The sequence below is a fragment of the Astyanax mexicanus genome, chromosome 16, assembly GCF_023375975.1.
Source record: "Astyanax mexicanus isolate ESR-SI-001 chromosome 16, AstMex3_surface, whole genome shotgun sequence".
Lineage (NCBI taxonomy): Eukaryota > Metazoa > Chordata > Actinopteri > Characiformes > Acestrorhamphidae > Astyanax > Astyanax mexicanus.
In genome coordinates, this window is record NC_064423.1 from 1,369,672 (window position 1) to 1,390,399 (window position 20,728).

Consider the following 20,728-nt stretch of genomic DNA (forward strand, 5'->3'; position numbering starts at 1 on the left):
TATCTTTTAATAATTAGCCCCTTGTATTAGCAGCCTTTCGGGAGTCTGATGAGCAACCTTCTGTTCTGAAGTAGGGGTGGGACAATATATCGATATATCAGTATATTGATATAGTGTATAGTTTCAAACATATTGTATTCATTTACGACCTTAAATTGAAAAAATTAATTAAATATCTTTTTTTTTTGCTAAGGTTACTGATTCATTATTCGTTGCTAATCAAATAAATACTTGAGGTGAAGAATATTGGTACTGGTATTTGCTTATATAGGGGTATATATTTTTTTTTATATAATTTTATTTCAAATTTTTCCTATTTTCTCCCCAATTTACACGGCCAATTACCCAACCCACTCACTAGGACTCCCCCTAACACTAGTAATGCCCCAACACACCAGGAGGGTGAAGACTAACACATGCTTCCTCTGATACATGTGAAGTCAGACTCCGCTTCTTTTCGAGCTGCTGCTGATGCAGCATTACCGAGCAGCATCACAGCGCTAACGCTCGGAGGAAAGCACAGCGACTCGGTTCTGATACATCAGCTCACAGACGCCCTGTGCTGCAGACATCATCCTAGTAGTGATGTGGGGAGAGAGCGCCATCTACCCACCCGGAGGGAGCAGGGCCAATTGTGCTCCCTCTGAGCGCTGGCAGCTTGATGGCAAAGCTGCATGAGTAGGGATTTAGGGGTATTCTATCCTCTTCAGTAACACAGATGCTGTGAAAAATTGTAGAGAATTGTCTTACTGTTTTCGTAGGCAAGGTATTTTGATATCGTATCTTGAGACACCCTGTGATTCTCATCTCTACAACCCTGTTCTGTACCCTGTTTAAACACTGAGACATTATGTTTAGGTGGTGGAGACTTTCCACAACATGCGTTGGCCACTCTCTAAACAGCAACTAGAAGAATGGAGATATCAGAACAGCAACATCTTCTTTTGCTAAACAAAACACTGAATTTTAGCTTAAGACAGTAACAATCCTCACTTAAATGACCAGATTCATTCACTCTGAAAGGAGACCACACCAGAATGCACTTTTTAAAAGTACTTAAAAAGTCTCACCAGAGAGATCTCTAAATAGATTTAGATCTAGATCCATAAAAGTTTCTATCATTTACTGTAATTTCCAGGACTGTGAAATATGTATGAAGAACATTATAAAACAATGGCATCAAAACACATAAAGCATATAAAACATTTTTTATGTGTTAAAAAATCGAAGCAGGACTGTAACCTTGCCAAGCTAGGAATCTAATGTACTTTGGTAAAGTTGATCTTGTGCACAACAGTCTTAACTTTAATGTGAATGGTTGTATGTACAGGCCTGAAGTCTCAAAGACCAAGCCCTTGTTTGTAGCATGCAGTAAAATGTTATATATTATTTCACATGCTGTGCATGCTAATGTTTTACGTTAATCTAACAATGTCTGCCTTAATGCAAAAAGTCAGTGGTTTGTTTTAATAAAGGATTTGGACAGAAGCTTTTAAATAAACCAGTAGTGAGAAACACACATGTCTGACTGTACGTATATATATATATATATATCATCAACACACTTCCAAACACAGAATTTTACATTGGTATGAAAATGTGGGAACCCCTGATAATTTTCATGATTTTCTGTTATACATACCTGGTTGTTCGGATCAGTAATTTTGTCTTTCAATAATTAGTGCTAAAGGTATTAAAATCAATACAACGACAAGGGTGCCCAAATTTATGCACCTGCTTAATTTAGTTTAAAGAATTATTGCACACTTTCTGTAAATCCTGTAAATTATCTGTATGAAAGTTCTGTCCATCTGTAGAAACACAGGTTGCAGTGTTGCCCTGTTCACTTACCTAAACACTAGAGGTCACTGTGTCTCTATCCTTTACTAAAGCTCATTTAAACTAAAGCTCTTTTAAAGAATTAGGGTTTGTTTTTTTGTGTTTAATCAAAGTTAACCAGCTATAGTCTTAAAAATACTTTTAGAAACACTTTCAGAAAGACATCTGGGACGGCAGAGACGAGGCATGTGTAAAACATGCTGTAAAGGGAAAGTAAAGTGTGTGAGAGTACAAAGTATTACAAGCAGAACAGAAGGTCACAAAGTACAATCACTAATCTCTGAGAAATAACTCCCAAACAAAAGAGAAAGTGTGTGTTCAGTAATCCGTGCATAGGCCTGCATGTCTCACAGTAATCAGAAGATCGTTACAAAGTGGAAAACATGATTTGTTTAAAGATTTTATAAATTTTATAGTGAGAACCAACATTCCATAATTATTTAAATCCTGAATGTAAAACTTAACTAAGATAATCATGCTTTAAATTCTCACCATCTACAATCCCAAACTCCTTTTCATGGGCTCGTGTGAGGATCTCTTTGTATAGGATCTCAGCCTCCTTGTACTTGGCCTGTTTCAGATAGCAGGATGCCTAGAAAAAACAGAAACGTGTTTCCAAAATTTGTACATAGAATGTTATGTGTGTTCCTTTATCATTTAAAGCTTATTTGTTGTAAAATCCTTTAATACTGTAAAGACCGGCAACTTTATTGAAAATAACAACTGTTCCTGTATTCCTGTATCTGGTTTTCTGCATACTTGATTATTAACATCCTCCTTTACCCTGTTCTTCAGTACTCAGGACCCCACAGGAGAGAAAACCACCACAGAGCAGCTATTATTAAAGCTGTGGTTCATTTTCAGCACTGCAGTGAGCAGTGATGGGAGTAACAGCGTTACTTTTTTTTTAGTAAGGAGTAATCTAACTAATTACTCTGACTGTAACTATAACACTGTTACCATTTCCCACACCCCGTTACTTCGCGCATACAGACAAAGGCTCAAGTGTGCGTGTGCCTGTGGTTTGGCGTGGTGAAGTGAGGCACAATTGCGACGATTTGCTGCTCTAATCAGTTCAGTGATTGGTGTGGTAGTGTTGTGCCGGGGTTTGAGGCCTTCATTCGGTTTGTGCTGCGCATCTCTGTAGCTTTATCTCTTCCTATCATCACCATTTCACTGTTCCACAGCTTTACTCCAGGTAGGAATATTACTCACTTTTGTTATTTTAATTATTAGATATGTGTAGAATTTGTAGAGGTTAATGAGAGAATTGATGTATTTTTTTTAGACGAGGACAGGCCCAGTTCCGTTTTAATGACGTTAAGCTCTCTTTATCTGCTCCGGTTTCTCTTTTCCTCCTTGGTGAAGCTGTTTGATCCAGCTGTTAAACTGTTATATTAATACCATTTTAACGGTCATTAGATTGTTGTTTTTGTCCAGTCTTTTGTTTTGTTTATATATACATTTTCCTTTTGAGTGTGGTTTGGTTTGTTTAATTTCATCCCCAGAGGCGTATTTGGTTTTTCTGGGTTTTTTTTTCAGTATTACAAGTATTAGTAATTTTCTTTGGTTGTGTGTCTCTGTGTGTTTTCCCCTCACGTGACCTGTGCTCCTGTGTTTCTGTGTCAGTACTTTTCCACCTGTGTTAATTTGTAGCTCCGCCCCCTAGCCCCAGGTGTTTCCACTTCCTGTGTGTGTCAGTGTTTGCTTGTTGGTCTTTGCACCTTCTCCTGTTGTTGTCTTTCCACGTCTACCTCGTTTCTTGGTCTGTCGTTTATAGCCTCTGTTCATCACGCCTTATTTGTCTGTGTTTATATCTTGTTAGTCCTTAGTTGTTTATTTATCTTCTTATTTATTTCATGTTTTTCCCAGTTTATTTCTCCTTGTTTATTTCCTTTATCAGTTTTGTTTTGTTTATATAGTTTTGGTTATTTGTTTGTTTCCTTGTTTAGCCTCCCTATTGTTTATGTTTTCATTATCCCTCATTTGTTTTGGTTTGTATCTTTGTTTCTCTGTTTATTTATTTAATAAACCCGCCTTACCTGCATTTGCGTCCGCCTCCCCGTCTTCTTGCCTGCACCACCCTGACAATTATATTTTTGTCAACTTTTTGGGTTTTATTTTTGTTTGTAATTTTTTAAAAATAATAATAGTAATTACATATTTTTTTTCTTTTGTTCATATTTTTTACAGGGCGGATAACAAAAGTAACACAATAGTTACTTTTACTGGTAACTAGTTACTTTTATAGCGGAGTAACTCAGTTACTTTTTTGGAGAAGTAACGAGTAACTATAACGAATTACTTTTTCAAAGTAACGTGCCCAACACTGGCAGTGACACTGAAATTGTATGAGTGGATCAGGCACAGCAGTGCTGCTGAGTTCTGTGAGAACTGATGATGAACTAGAGACTGACCAACACAAACTGTGCAGCAACAGATTCAGAGTCTCTACTTTATCTACAAGCTGCAGCTAGCTGTAGGTTTTTTCTTTTTTTTTTTTTTATATCCTATTTTCTCCCCAATTTACAAGGCCAATTCCCAACCCACTCATCAACCCAGAGTGATGCCCCAACACACCAGGAGGGTGAAGAATAGCACACGCCTCCTCCGACACATGTGAAGTCAAACTCCGCCTCTTTTCGAACTGCTGCTGATGCAGCATTACCAAAGAAAGCGCAGCCACTCGGTTTGAGTGATGAGGGGAAAGAGAGCCATCTACTGTACCCACCCAGAGAGAGAAAGGCCATTTGTGCTCTCTCAGGGCTCTGGCAGCTGATGGCAAGCTACATGAACGGGATTCGAATCAGCGATCTACCGATCATAGTGGAAGCGCTTAGCCTGCGGGACCACGCAGAGCCCCGTAGGAGAGTCTAATAGAGTGGAGGTCAGTAAGTAAAACACAGTATTTAAAAACTCCAGCAGCTCTGCTGTGTTTGATGCACTCACACCAGCACTAGGGGTGGGAATTACAGGCCATCTTGCTGTAGGATATTATCACAATACTTTGTCTACAATAAATATATGATGATATCACGGTTCTGTGATTGTGTGGTACCTGATATATTACAATACAATTCTCTATAATACTTTACAGCATCTGTGTTACTGAAGAGGATAAAATACTCCTAAATAATCAAAAAACAGATTTATTGGTATTTATTAATATTGGAATATATCAACCAATATTCTTCACCGCAGGTTTACAAAGTCACAAGCAGTGTGAAATTGACGGGGTAAGTCTTAGGGAGTTTAGAGTCCATGGGCCCTATAATACACCCTGTGCAAGGTGTGTAGTGATGCTCTTTGCTATCTTACACCCCAGGAAACAGCCAGAGTCCATTCCTATAGGTGCGCCCAGTGCAAACACACCCCCTCTCAAGAGCTCCCGTAAAGAGTATAGAATAAAATAACATTACTGTTCTCTTAAATGAGCTGCTGGTGTCTCTTCACAGTGTGAACCAGCAGGTCAGTATGCCCTGCGCTGCACTGTTAAGATATGAATGCGCCAAAGTCAGAGCTCACCTGCTTCTTAAAGGAAATGACAACTGGCACACTGATTGGTTTATTTCACGTTACGCCCCAAATAGGGTTGCAGCGGTAACCGGTTTCACGGTATACCATGGTATTAAAATGCACGGTTATCATACCGTGTGTGTTTGCTTATTACCGGTAAAACGCAAGCCAGCGGAGAAACTCACCCGCGCATGCGCAACTCTGCTCCGCTTCAGCTGCTCAGCACACAGCGGTGAGAACAGCAGAAAGTGCATCAGACTAAACAAATCTCCGTCCGCCTAAAAAAAGGCTAAACTAAAATCAGCAGTGTGGGACTATTTCAGAGACCCGCCGAACGCACCCGAGGATGGTTATCTGATTTGTAATCAATGTGGCCGTAAAGTCACAGCTAAAGGTGGACATACATCAAACCTGTTCTCCCATCTCCAAGAACACCACCCCGCTGTGCAGCGCAAAGTATGTGTTTAGTTTATAATTTTAATCTGAACATAAATAAAACCTCTTTGTAGTCGTGCACAACCCATGCGGTAAGCGCCCGCAAAAGCGCTGAGTTATCCGAAATTTGGGCACGCAGGTACAGGCGTGAAGTGCGTGCTACGATGGATTCACGTGTCCGTGTAAAGGTGCTCGCCGGACTGGATGTGAAAGACGCCATTCATTTACATGCGTTAATTTTCAAATTCTGACGTGCCTGTTTTTCATGTGTTAAAACCAGACTCAGAAATAAATCCCCTCTATCTGGTTATATACCAACTTGGCAGTAAAACGGACGTTTACAACAGTTGTTGATCAGACACTGACCCAGGCTCAGTTTATCAGATATTAAATAATTTAAACTTAAATAATTGTACTGAATAGTTTAAACACAGGATCTTTACTTCTTAGAGGACATGTAATGTGTGACACGTGTGTGTGTGTGTGTGTGTGTATATATATATATAATTATATACACCCTTAATGACCTTAAGAGTAGTGGAAAAACCTGGTTTCCTTCACCTAATGGTGTACAGTTTATTTTTTTTAAGGAGACATAATCTATATAGTTGTTCCAGGTTTCTACAATAAATAGTTAATTGAACAAAAAACCTTTGTTGTAATTTCTTTAAGGGTCAGTTTAATAATATATGTAACAAACTGTGATACCGTGATAACCGTGATACCGCGGTATTTTCTGAGACGGTTATCATACCGTGAAAATCTCATACCGTTGCAACCCTAGCCCCAAAGCACACCCATGATTATTTAATGGAATTAGTTCATGCCTTTTGCACGTTTTGAGTCATGCAAGGAGTATTTTTTGTGCCCTCACGATACTCAACACACCAACCCCTTAAACCAAGCTACACGATCCCATTTGTTTTAAGAAAAGATTTGACACCATGTATCAATAATCAACAATATGATCAAAATGATACAATATATCACAATATCGATATACTGTCCAACCTTTAACCAGCACAACACACACACTAACACACTACCACCATGCTAATCAGTGTTTCTCACTGCAGTGCTTAGAACAGCTGCTCTGTGGTTTTCTCTCCTGTGGGGTCCTGACCATTGAAGTACAGGGTGAAAGGAGGAGAATAATAAAGTATGCAGAGAAACAGATACATGAATACAGCCTGTAATAATTATAGAACTACAAAGCTGATCAGTTGGTATAGAAAAAAGGAGGTGGTTTTAAGGAAGTGGCTGGTCAGTGTTTACTGTAACTCTACTGGAACACTGTAATGTAATGTAAACCAAACTGTACCAGATTGTTCTTTGTTTTTGCAATGTTGGGGTCATCTGGGCCCAGCGTCTTCTCATAGATCTCCAGAGCTCTGCAGTAGTAGTACTCCACCTCTTCATATTTACCCTGGTTCTGACACACCAGAGCAAGGTTATTCAGCTGCTTAGCCACATCGGGGTGATCCCTTCCCAGCACCTGAACAAAGCAAGAGAGAGAAAGAAGAAATTTAAAACATTTACTACAATATTTCTTCATATTTATATATATATTATTCTACCACAGCTGCAGTATATACACATTTATATGCAGGGGTGTGACGAGACACTAATATCACGAGACAAGACGAGACACGATACTGGGTTCACGAGAACAAGACGAGGCAAGATTTAAAAATTAATTTTAAAGAAAACGTCAAAAATTAAAAATGGCTAAAAAACTAGAGTTTTATTTGACAAAAACTTAACAGACTGGTTTCTCTCACACATTGATTCTATAATAAATAGCAATAAGAATAAGAACGAGTTGTCCCCCTGTCACAGGGGGACGTAGGGCCCTCGCACAACAGCGCAAATCGTACCGGGCCAAACCGAGAAACCGGTAAAAGTAATTTTGAGGTCTTATTGAGTGTGCCAATTTTCAAGAGTTTTCTATCCTGTTAAACATGTGAAATATCCATTTAAAATACAGGTGGCGCTATGGCCCTGTTAAAATACATGTATTTGAAATTCTAATTCTACATCAAACAACAGCCTTAGATAAGCAGGCTGGTCAAATTTTGTGAGTTTTTCTCCGTTATAACCTCCTCAAAACACCTGGCATTACCTAGGTTTTCACCTCCTGTTTTGATGTGGGATCTCAAAAATTCAACCATCTGCCATTTCGTCCTCGTTTGAGATATCGACTATTCCTTCACAATTTATCATCAGATATGTTCAATGTTTATTTTTACCAAATACCAAGAGAATTCATCAAATTTGCTAGGAGAAGTTTGACAATGTACACAAAAAATGTGTGTAAAATGCAGATATTTCAAAATGGCCGACTTCCTGTTGGGCGGAGTCAGTCCTACCAATGCTGAAAATGTGTGTAATGATGTCTTTTGTGTTTTTGCCAAGTTTCATGAATTTTCAATAATCTGTTTTCTGACCATGTCATGGTTTCACTTTGGTTTAGTGTTGCGTCTCTAGTGACTCAATTGCTCGCCATTGGGTCACCGTTTTACCGATCAACTAATCCTTTGGCAATTATCATCACATATGTCTGTTGTTCATTTACAGCGAAATAAGAGGTAATCTGACAAAGACTTTAGGAGCAGTTTAAATTAGTTTGTGAAAAATTTGTAAAAATATTACAAAATCCAATATGGCCGACTTCCTGTTGGGCGGAGCTAATACAAGCCAATTGCAAATATGTGCAGGGTCATACTATCTACGATCCTACCAAAATTTGAGAAGATTAGACAAATTTTGACACATCCACAGCTAATTTATTAAACAAACGAATTAGGGGGCGCTGTAGAGTCTGCTAGCTATACATGAAAAAATTGTCAAAATATTTGTAAAGTGTTTTTAGGTCTTATGCAATCTGTCAATTTTCAAGAGGTTTTGAGCATTCCCATAATGTCAAATATGCATTGAAACCTAGGTGGCGCTATAGAGCCAATGAAATACGTATGCAAGAAATTTTAATTTCAGATGACAGTACTGCTTAATTCAAGCAGGCCTGTAAATTTTCGAGAGTTTTCAACCTTTTTAACCTCCTCAAACACCTACTAACACCAGAATGTATTCACTTCCTGTTTTAATGGGGCATCTCAAGCAGTTCAACTGTCCGCCATTTCGTCCTCGTTTAAGATATCGACTATTCCTTTGCAATTTATCATCACGGATGGTAGTAGTTTTTTGCTGACAAATATCAAGAGTATTCAACAAATTCCCTAGGAGGAGTTCGACAAAGTATGCAAAAAATGTGTGTAAAATGCACATATTTCAAAATGGCCGACTTCCTGTTGGGCGGAGTCAATCATTCCAATACTAAAAACGTGTCTTATGATGTCTCTTGTGTTTTTACCAAGTTTCATGATTTTTCAATCATCTGTTTTATGACTGTGTCATGGTTTCACTTTGGTCTAGTGTTGCGTCTCCATTAAATTAATTGTCCGCCATTACGTCATCGTTTCAGCTATCGACTATTCCTTCGCAATTTATCACCATGTATGTCTGGAGCCTATCCACACCAAATTTAGAGGTAATATGACAAAGACTCTAGGAGGAGTTTGAATAAGTTCGTGAAAAATGTGTAAAAATTCCACAAATTTCAAAATGGCTGACTTCCTGTTGGGCAGAGCTAGTACAAGCCAATGGGTAATATGTGCGGGATGATAGTTTCTATGTTGTTGCCAAAAATCGAGAATATTGGAGAAATTTTGAGACAGCTACAGCTAATTTAATGGCCTAAACAAAATAGGGGGCGCTGTAGAGTCCTCTAGCTACACATGAGAAAAACGACAAAATATTCCTAAATCATTTCAAATACTTATTGAATTTGCCAATTATCAAGAGGCTGAGAGCTTTTCATAAATATGATATAAAATAGGTGGCGCTAGAGAGCTGATGAAAGACGAATTTACGAAATTCCAACTTACGGTCAAAGTATGGCCTAACCCGAATAGCTCTGTAAAATTTTAGGAGTTTTCAAACATCCTAACCCCTCCGAAACCCAGCGGGAAACTTTTTATTTTGCAACTTCCTGTCAAAATGGCCGACTTCCTGTTGGGCGGAGTCAAATAAAACCTAGTGATTCTTGTTGTTTATGAGGAGGTCAATGAGCGTACCAAAGTTGGTGCACGTTGGACAAACTTCATCCCGGCCACTGCCGACGTTTGGGGGCGCTATAGAGCTCCTGAACAACGCCAAAGTCCAGCCTCTATGGAACTTTAAAATTTTCGCCGAGCTTGAGGTCTGTGCCAAAATGCGTGAGTTTTCGAGTATCGGAAATGCCTCAAAAATGGACGCAAAGAGGCAGAATAATAATAATAACGAGTTGTCCCCCTGTCACAGGGGGACGTAGGGCCCTCGCACAACAGCGCAAATCGTACCGGGCCAAACCGAGAAACCGGTAAAAGTAATTTTAAGGTCTTATTGAGTGTGCCAATTTTCAAGAGTTTTCTATCCTGTTAAACATGTGAAATATCCATTTAAAATACAGGTAGCGCTATAGCGCTGTTAAAATACATGTATTTGAAATTCTAATTCTACATCAAACAACAGCCTCAGATAAGCAGGCCGGTCAAATTTTGTGAGTTTTTCTCCATTATAACCTCCTCAAAACACCTGGCATTACCTAGGTTTTGACCTCCTGTTTTGATGTGGCATCTCACAAATTCAACCATCTGCCATTTCGTCCTCATTTGAGATATCGACTATTCCTTCACAATTTATCATCAGATATGTTTAATGTTTATTTTTACCAAATACCAAGAGAATTCAAGAAAATTTCTAGGAGTAGTTTGACAATATACACAACAAATGTATGTAAAATTCAGATATTTCAAAATGGCCGACTTCCTGTTGGGCGGAGTCAGTCCTACCAATACTGAAAACGTGTCTAATGATGTCTCTTGTGTTTTTGCCAAGTTTCATGAATTTTTAATCATCTGTGTTCTGACTGTGTCATGGTTTCACTTTGGTTTAGTGTTGCGTCTCTAGTCAATCAATTGCCCGCCATTACGTCACCGTTTTAGCGATCAATTATTCCTTTGGCAATTTTCATCAACTGTGTCTGATGTTCATTCTCAGCTAATTTAGAGGTAATCTGACAAAGACTTTAGAAGCAGTTTAAATGAGTTTGTTAAAAATTTGTAAAAATTACACAAATTTCAAAATGGCCGACTTCCTGTTGGGCGGAGCTAATACAAACCAACTGCAAATATGTGCAGAGTCATAGTATCTACGCTCCTACCAAAATTTGAGAAGATTAGACAAATTTTGACACATCCAAAGCTAATTTATTAACCGTACGAATTAGGGGGCGCTGTAGAGTCCGCTAGCTACACATGAAAAAATTATCACAATATTTGTAAAGTGTTTTTTAGATCTTATGGAATCTGACAATTTTCAAGAGTTTTTGAGCATTTCCGTAATGTCAAATATGCATTGAAACCTAGGTGGCGCTATAGAGCCAATGAAATATGTATATATGAAATTTCAATTTTTAATCAAAGTACTGCTTAAATCAAGCAGGCCTGAAAAGTTTTGTGAGTGTTCAACCTGTTTAACCTCCTCAAACACCTACTAACACCAGAATGTATTTACTTCCTATTTTAATGGGGTATCTCAAGCAATTCAACTGTCCGCCATTTCGTCCTCGTTTAAGATATCGACTATTCCTTCGCAATTTATCATTAAGGATGGTAGTAGTTTATTGTTGACAAATATCAAGAGTATTCAACAAATTCCCTAGGAGGAGTTCGACAAAGTATGCAAAAAATGTGTGTAAAATGCACGTTTTTCAAAATGGCCGACTTCCTGTTGGGCGGAGTCAATCATATCAACACTGAAAACGTGTGTAATGATGTCTTTTATATTTTTGCCAAGTTTCATGAATTTCCAAGCAGCTGTATTCTGACCATGCTAATGTTTCTATTTGGTTTAGTGTTGTGTCTCCATTAAATCAATTGCCCGCCATTACATCATCGTTTCAGCTATCGACTATTCCTTCGCAATTTAGCACCACGTATGTCTGGAGACTATCCACAGACAATTTAGTTGTAATCTGACAAAGACTCTAGGAGGAGTTCGAATGAGTTCGTGAAAAATGTGTAAAAATTTAACAATTTTCAAAATGGCCGACTTCCTGTTGGGCGGAGCTAATACATGCCAATGGGTATTATGTGTGGCATCGTAATATCTATTTTTCTACCAAAAATCTTGAACATTGGGGAAAATTTGAGACAGCTACCGCTAATTTATTAGCCTAAACCAAATAGGGGGCGCTGTAGAGTCATTTAGCTCCACATTAGAAAAACGATTACATTTCTCGAAATCATTTAAAGGCATTATTGGGTCTGCTAATTTAGAAGAGGCTAAGAGCTTTCTATAAATGTCATATAAAATAGGTGGCGCTAGAGAGCTGATAAATTATGAATATGAAAAATTCCAATTTTACATCAAAGTACAGGCTATGCCCAATATGCCTGTGAAATTTTATGAGTTTTCGAACATCGTAACCCACCCAAAACACCACAGGAAACTTTTTATTTTGCCACTTCCTGCCAAAATGGCCGACTTCCTGTTAGGCGGAGTCAAATAAATCCAAGTGATTCTTGATCGGTATAATGAGGTCAATGAGCGTACCAAAGTTGGTGCACATTGGACAAACTTTATCCCGGCCACTAGCAACGTTTGGGGGCGCTATAGAGCTCCTGATCCACGCCCAAACCTGTGAACAATGTAATTTTAAATTTTTCACCAGCTTTGACGTCTGTGCCAAAATGCAAGAGTTTTCGAGTATCAGAAAGGCCTCAAAAATGGGCGCGAAGTTTAAAAATAAAAATAACGAGTTGTCCCCCTGTCACAGGGGGACGTAGGGCCCTCGCACAACAGCGCAAATCGTACCGGGCCAAACCGAGAAACCGGTAAAAGTAATTTTAAGGTCTTATTGATTGTGCCAATTTTCAAGAGTTTTCTATCCTGTTAAACACGTGAAATATCCATTTAAAATACAGGTGGCGCTTTAGCGCTGTTAAAATACATGTATTTGAAATTCTAATTCTACATCAAAGAACAGCCTTAGATAAGCAGGCCGGTCAAATTTTGTGAGTTTTTCTCCGTTATAACCTCCTCAAAACACCTGGCATTACCTAGGTTTTGAACTCCTGTTTTGATGTGGCATCTCACAAATTCAACCATCTGCCATTTCGTCCTCGTTTGAGATATCGACTATTCCTTCACAATTTATCATCAGATATGTTCAATGTTTATTTTTACCAAATACCAAGAGAATTCAACAAATTTGCTAGGAGTAGTTTGACAATGTACACAAAAAATGTGTGTAAAATGCAGATATTTCAAAATGGCCGACTTCCTGTTGGGCGGAGTCAGTCCTACCAATGCTGAAAATGTGTGTAATGATGTCTTTTGTGTTTTTGCCAAGTTTCATGAATTTTCAAAAATCTGTTTTCTGACCGTGTCATGGTTTCACTTTGGTTTAGTGTTGCGTCTCTAGTGAATCAATTGCTCGCCATTGGGTCACCGTTTTACCGATCAACTAATCCTTTGGCAGTTATCATCAAATATGTCTGTTGTTCATTTACAGCGAAATAAGAGGTAATCTGACAAAGACTTTAGGAGCAGTTTAAATGAGTTTGTGAAAAATGTGTAAAAATATTACAAATTCCAATATGGCCGACTTCCTGTTGGGCGGAGCTAATACAAGCCAATTGCAAATATGTGCAGGGTCATACTATCTACACTCCTACCAAAATTTGAGAAGATTAGACAAATTTTGACACATCCACAGCTAATTTATTAAATGAACAAATTAGGGGGCGCTGTAGAGTCCGCTAGCTATACATGAAAAAATTGTCAAAATATTTGTAAAGTGTTTTTAGGTCTTATGCAATCTGTCAATTTTCAAGAGGTTTTGAGCATTCCCGTAATGTCAAATATGCATTGAAACCTAGGTGGCGCTATAGAGCCAATGAAATACGTATATATGAAATTTTAATTTCAGATCAAACTACTGCTTAAATCAAGCAGGCCTGTAAATTTTCAAGAGTTTTCAACCTTTTTAACCTCCTCAAACACCTACTAACACCAGAATGTATTCACTTCCTGTTTTAACGGGGCATCTCAAGCAATTCAACTGTCAGCCATTTCGTCCTCGTTTAAGATATCGACTATTCCTTCGCAATTTATCATCACGGATGGTAGTAGTTTATTGCTGACAAATATCAAGAGTATTCAACAAATTCCCTAGGAGGAGTTCGACAAAGTATGCAAAAAATGTGTGTAAAATGCACGTTTTTCAAAATGGCCGACTTCCTGTTTGGCGGAGTCAATCATATCAACACTGAAAATGTGTGTAATGATGTCTTTTAAGTTTTTGCCAAGTTTCATGAATTTCCAAGCAGCTGTATTCTGACCATGCTAATGTTTCTATTTGGTTTAGTGTTGTGTCTCCATTAAATCAATTGCCCGCCATTACGTCATCGTTTCAGCTATCGACTATTCCTTCGCAATTTAGCACCACATATGTCTGGAGACTATCCACAGACCATTAAGTTGTAATCTGACAAAGACTCTAGGAGGAGTTCGAATGAGTATGTGAAAATTGTTTAAAAATTTAACATTTTTCAAAATGGCCAACTTCCTGTTGGGCGGAGCTAATACATGCCAATGGGTATTATGTGTGGCATCGTAATATCTATGTTTCTACCAAAAATTTTGAACATTGGGGAAAATTTGAGACAGCTACCGCTAATTTATTAGCCTAAACCAAATAGGGGGCGCTGTAGAGTCATTTAGCACCACATTAGAAAAATGATTACATTTCTCGAAATCATTTAAAGGCATTATTGGGTCTGCTAATTTAGAAGAGGCTAAGAGCTTTCTATAAATGTCATATAAAATAGGTGGCGCTAGAGAGCTGATAAATTATGAATATGAAAAATTCCAATTTTACATCAAAGTACAGCCTATGCGCAATAGGCCTGTGAAATTTTATGAGTTTTCGAACATAGTAACCCACCCAAAACACCACGGGAAACTTTTTATTTTGAGACTTCCTGCCAAAATGGCCGACTTCCTGTTAGGCGGAGTCAAATAAATCCAAGTGATTCTTGATCGGTATAATGAGGTCAATGAGCATACCAAAGTTGGTGTACATTGGACAAACTTTATCCCGGCCACTGGCAACGTTTGGGGGCGCTATAGAGCTCCTGAACCACGCCCAAAGCCATGAACCATGGAATTTCAAATTTTTCACGGGTTTTGATGTCTGTGCCAAAATGCATGAGTTTTCGAGTATCGGAAAGGCCTCAAAAATGGGCGCGAAGTTTGTAAATAAAAATAATAATAATAATAATAATAATAAACGGACCAAAAACAATAGGGCTTTGCACCTCCGGTGCAGGCTTCGCCTGCGCCTTCGGTGCTCGGGCCCTAATAATAACGAGTTGTCCCCCTGTCACAGGGGGACGTAGGGCCCTCGCACAACAGCGCAAATCGTACCGGGCCAAACCGAGAAACCGGTGAAAGTAATTTTGAGGTCTTATTGAGTGTGCCAATTTTCAAGAGTTTTCTATCCTGTTAAACATGTGAAATATCCATTTAAAATACAGGTGGCGCTATGGCGCTGTTAAAATACATGTATTTGAAATTCTAATTCTACATCAAACAACAGCCTTAGATAAGCAGGCTGGTCAAATTTTGTGAGGTTTTCTCCGTTATAACCTCCTCAAAACACCTGGCATTACCTAGGTTTTGACCTCCTGTTTTGATGTGGGATCTCAAAAATTCAACCATCTGCCATTTCGTCCTCGTTTGAGATATCGACTATTCCTTCACAATTTATCATCAGATATGTTAAATGTTTATTTTTACCAAATACCAAGAGAATTCATTAAATTTGCTAGGAGTAGTTTGACAATGTACACAAAAAATGTGTGTAAAATGCGGATATTTCAAAATGGCCGACTTCCTGTTGGGCGGAGTCAGTCCTACCAATGCTGAAAATGTGTGTAATGATGTCTTTTGTGTTTTTGCCAAGTTTCATGAATTTTCAATAATCTGTTTTCTGACCATGTCATGGTTTCACTTTGGTTTAGTGTTGCGTCTCTAGTGACTCAATTGCTCGCCATTGGGTCACCGTTTTACCGATCAACTAATCCTTTGGCAATTATCATCAAATATGTCTGTTGTTCATTTACAGCGAAATAAGAGGTAATCTGACAAAGACTTTAGGAGCAGTTTAAATTAGTTTGTGAAAAATTTGTAAAAATATTACAAATTCCAATATGGCCGACTTCCTGTTGGGCGGAGCTAATACAAGCCAATTGCAAATATGTGCAGTGTTACAGTATCTACATACCTACCAAAATTGGAGAAGATTAGATCAATTTTGACACATCCAGAGCTAATTTATTAACTGAACAAATTAGGGGGCGCTGTAGAGTCCACTAGCTACATATGAAAAATATTTCACAATATTTGTTAAGTGTTTTTAGGTACTACGCAATCTGACAATTTTCAAGAGTTTTTGAGCATTCCCGTAATGTCACATATTCATTGCAACCTAGGTGGCGCTATAGAGCCAATGAAATGCGTATATATGAAATTTCAATTTCAGACCAAAGAACCACGTAAATCAAGCAGGCCTGTAAAGTTTTGTGAGTTTTCATAATTTTTAACCTCCTCAAACACCTACCAACACCAGAATGTATTCACTTCCTGTTTTAATGGGGTATCTCCAGCAACTCAACTGTCTGCCATTTCGTCCTTGTTGAAGATATTGACTATTCCTTCGCAATTTATCATCAGGTCTGTTAGTAGTTTATTGCTGACAAATATCAAGAGTATTCAACAAATTCCCTAGGAGGAGTTTGACAAAGTATGCAAAAAATGTGTGTAAAATGCACTTTTTTCAAAATGGCCGACTTCCTGTTGGGCGGAGTCAGTCTTACCAATACTAAAAACGTGTCTTATGATGTCTCTTGTGTTTTTGCCAAGTTTCATGAATTTTCAATCATGTGTGTTCTGACCGTGTCATGGTTTCACTTTGGTCTAGTGTTGCGTCTCCATTAAATTAATTGCCTGCCATTACGTCATCGTTTCAGCTATCGACTATTCCTTCGCAATTTATCACCATGTATGTCTGGGGACTATCCACTGACAATTTAGAGGTAATCTGACAAAGACTCTAGGAGGAGTTCGAATGAGTTTGTGAAAAATATGTCAAAATTCCACAAATTCCAAAATGGCCGACTTCCTGTTGGGCGGAGCTAATGCATTCCTATTGCTAATATGTGCAGAATCATATTGTCTATGTTTCTGTCAAAAATCGAGAATATCTGAGAATTTTTGAGAAGGCCACGGCTAATTTATTAGCTGAACCAAATAGGGGGCGCTGTAGAGTCATCTAGCTACACACGACAAAAATGACAATATATATCTAAGTCACTTCGAGGCCTTATTGTATCTGCCAATTATCAAGAGGCTGAGCACTTTCCAAAAATGTCATATGAAATAGGTGGCGCTAGAGAGCTGATGAAACACGAATATACAAAATTTTAATTTACGGTGAAAGTTTGGCCTAAGCCAAATAGCTCTGTAAAATTTTAGGAGTTTTCAAACATCCTAACCACTCCAAAACCCAGCGGGAAACTTTTTATTTTGCAACTTCCTGTCAAAATGGCCGACTTCCTGTTGGGCGGAGTCAAATAAAACGTAGTGATTCTTGTTGTTTATGAAGAGGTCAATGAGTGTACCAAAGTTAGTGCACATTGGACAAACTTCATCCCGGCCAATGCTGACGTTTGGGGGCGCTATGGAGCTCCTGAACCACGCCCATGTCAATGCTCTATGGAACTTTTACATTTTCACCAAGTTTGAGGCCTGTGCCAAAATGTGTGAGTTTTCCCATATCAGAAATGCCTCAAAAATGAGCGAAAGGGTCAAGAAGCGTAATAATAATAATAATAATAATAACGAGTTGTCCCCCTGTCACAGGGGGACGTAGGGCCCTCGCACAACAGCGCAAATCGTACCGGGCCAAACCGAGAAACCGGTGAAAGTAATTTTGAGGTCTTATTAAGTGTGGTAATTTTCAAGAGTTTTCTATCCTGCCAAAAATGTGAAATACCCATTTAAAATACAGGTGGCGCTATTGAGCTGTTAAAACACATATATTTGAAATTCTAATTCTAGATCAAACAACAGCCTCAGATAAGCAGGCCGGTCAAAGTTTGTGAGCTTTTCTCTCTTATAACGTCCTCAAAACTCCTAGCATTACCTATGTGTCAACCTCCAGTTTTGATGTGGAATCTCAAACATTCAACCGTCCGCCATTCCCTCCTCGTTTAAGATATCGACTATTTCTTCACAATTTATCATCAGATATGTTCAATGTTTATTTTTACCAAATACCAAGAGAATTCAACAAAATTTCTAGGAGTAGTTTGACAACATACGCAAAAAATGTATGTAAAATTCAGATATTTCAAAATGGCCGACTTCCTGTTGGGCGGAGTCAGTCCTACCAATACTGAAAACGTGTCTAATGATGTCTCTTGTGTTTTTGCCAAGTTTCATGAATTTTTAATCAACTGTGTTCTGACTGTGTCATGGTTTCACTTTGGTTTAGTGTTGCGTCTCTAGTCAATCAATTGCTCGCCATTACGTCACCGTTTTAGCGATCAACTATTCCTTTGGCAATTTTCATCAACTGTGTCTGATGTTCATTCTCAGCTAATTTAGAGGTAATCTGACAAAGACTTTAGGAGCAGTTTAAATGAGTTTGTGAAAAAAAGTGTAAAAAAATTACAAAATCCAATATGGCCGACTTCCTGTTGGGCGGAGCTAATACAAACCAATTGCAAATATGTGCAGAGTCATAGTATCTACGCTCCTACCAAAATTTGAGAAGATTAGACAAATTGTGACACATCCACAGCTAATTTATTAAACGAATGAATTAGGGGGCGCTATAGAGTCCGCTAGCTACACATGAAAAAATTATCACAATATTTGTAAAGTCTTTTTAGATCTTATGGAATCTGACAGTTTTCAAGAGTTTTTGAGCATTTCCGTAATGTCAAATATGCATTGAAACCTAGGTGGCGCTATAGAGCCAATGAAATATGTATATATGAAATTTAAATTTTTAATCAAAGGACCGCTTAAATCAAGCAGGCCTGTAAAGTTTCGTGAGTGTTCAACCTGTTTAACCTCCTCAAACACCTACTAACACCAGAATGTATTTACTTCCTATTTTAATGGGGTATCTCAAGCAATTCAACTGTCCGCCATTTCGTCCTTGTTTAAGATATCGACTATTCCTTCGCAATTTATCATCACGGATGGTAGTAGTTTATTGCTGACAAATATCAAGAGTATTCAACAAATTCCCTAGGAGGAGTTCGACAAAGTATGCAAAAAATGTGTGTAAAATGCACGTTTTTCAAAATGGCCGACTTCCTGTTGGGCGGAGTCAATCATATCAACACTGAAAACGTGTGTAATGATGTCTTTTATGTTTTTGCCAAGTTTCATGAATTTCCAAGCAGCTGTGTTCTGACCATGCTAATGTTTCTATTTGGTTAAGTGTTGTGTCTTTATTAAATCAACTGCCCGACATTACGTCATCGTTTCAGCTATCGACTATTCCTTCGCAATTTAGCACCACGTATGTCTGGAGACTATCCACAGACCATTTAGTTGTAATCTGACAAAGACTCTAGGAGGAGTTTGAATGAGTTCGTGAAAAATGTGTAAAAATTTAACATTTTTCAAAATGGCCGACTTCCTGTTGGGCGGAGCTAATACATGCCAATGGGTATTATGTGTGGCATCGTAATATCTATGTTTCTACCAAAAATCTTGAACATTGGGGAAAATTTGAGACAGCTACCGCTAATTTATTAGCCTAAACCAAATAGGGGGCGCTGTAGAGTCATTTAGCTCCACATTAGAAAAACGATTACATTTCTCAAAATCATTTAAAGGCATTATTGGGTCTGCTAATTTGGAAGAGGCTAAGAGCTTTCTATAAATGTCATATAAAATAGGTGGCGCTAGAGAGCTGATAAATTATTAATATGAAAAATTCCAATTTTACATCAAAGTACAGCCTATACCCAATACGCCTGTGAAATTTTATGAGTTTTCGAACATCGTAACCCACCCAAAATGTCACGGGAAACTTTTTTTTTTGCCAATTCCTGCCAAAATGGCCGACTTCCTGTTAGGCCGAGTCAAATAAATCCAAGTGATTCTTGATCGGTATAATGAGGTCAATGAGCGTACCAAAGTTGGTGCACATTGGACAAACTTTATCCCGGCCACTGGCAACGTTTGGGGGCGCTATAGAGCTCCTGATCAACGCCCAAGCGCAGGAACCATGAAATTTTAAATTTTTCACCGGCTTTGATGTCTGTGCCAAAATTCAAGAGTTTTCGCGTATCAGAAAGGCCTCAAAAATGGGCGCGAAGTTTAAAAATAAAAATAATAATAATAATAACGAGTTGTCCCCCTGTCACAGGGGGACGTAGGGCCCTCGCACAACAGCGCAAATCGTACCGGGCCAAACCGAGAAACCGGTAAAAGTAATTTTAAGGTCTTATTGAGTGTGCCAATTTTCAAGAGTTTTCTATCCTGTTAAACATGTGAAATATCCATTTAAAATACAGGTAGCGCTATGGCGCTGTTAAAATACATGTATTTGAAATTCTAATTCTACATCAAACAACAGCCTCAGATAAGCAGGCCGGTCAAATTTTGTGAGTTTTTCTTCGTTATAACCTCCTCAAAACACCTGGCATTATCTAGGTTTTGACCTCCTGTTTTGATGTCGCATCTCACAAATTCAACCATCTGCCATTTCGTCCTCGTTTGAGATATCGACTATTCCTTCACAATTTAT

At 38.4% G+C, this 20,728-nt stretch overlaps 1 protein-coding gene and 1 long non-coding RNA gene across 5 annotated transcripts in view; one reads left to right on the forward strand and one right to left on the reverse strand.

The window, feature by feature from the left end:
- Positions 1-20,728, reverse strand: part of LOC125782228 (kinesin light chain 1-like) — a 99,665-nt gene that overhangs the window by 12,125 nt on the left and 66,812 nt on the right. For all 4 annotated transcript variants that reach the window (XM_049465679.1, XM_049465681.1, XM_049465680.1 and 1 more), the window contains exons 8-9: positions 7,112-7,285; positions 2,332-2,431 (exon numbers count right to left, since the gene is read on the reverse strand). In XM_049465679.1, the coding sequence (XP_049321636.1) occupies positions 2,332-2,431; positions 7,112-7,285 (274 nt within the window). The remainder of the gene's footprint in view (positions 1-2,331; positions 2,432-7,111; positions 7,286-20,728) is intronic.
- The window catches only part of LOC125782231 (uncharacterized), a 140,916-nt gene that overhangs the window by 9,035 nt on the left and 111,153 nt on the right, over positions 1-20,728 (forward strand). The window lies entirely within an intron of this gene.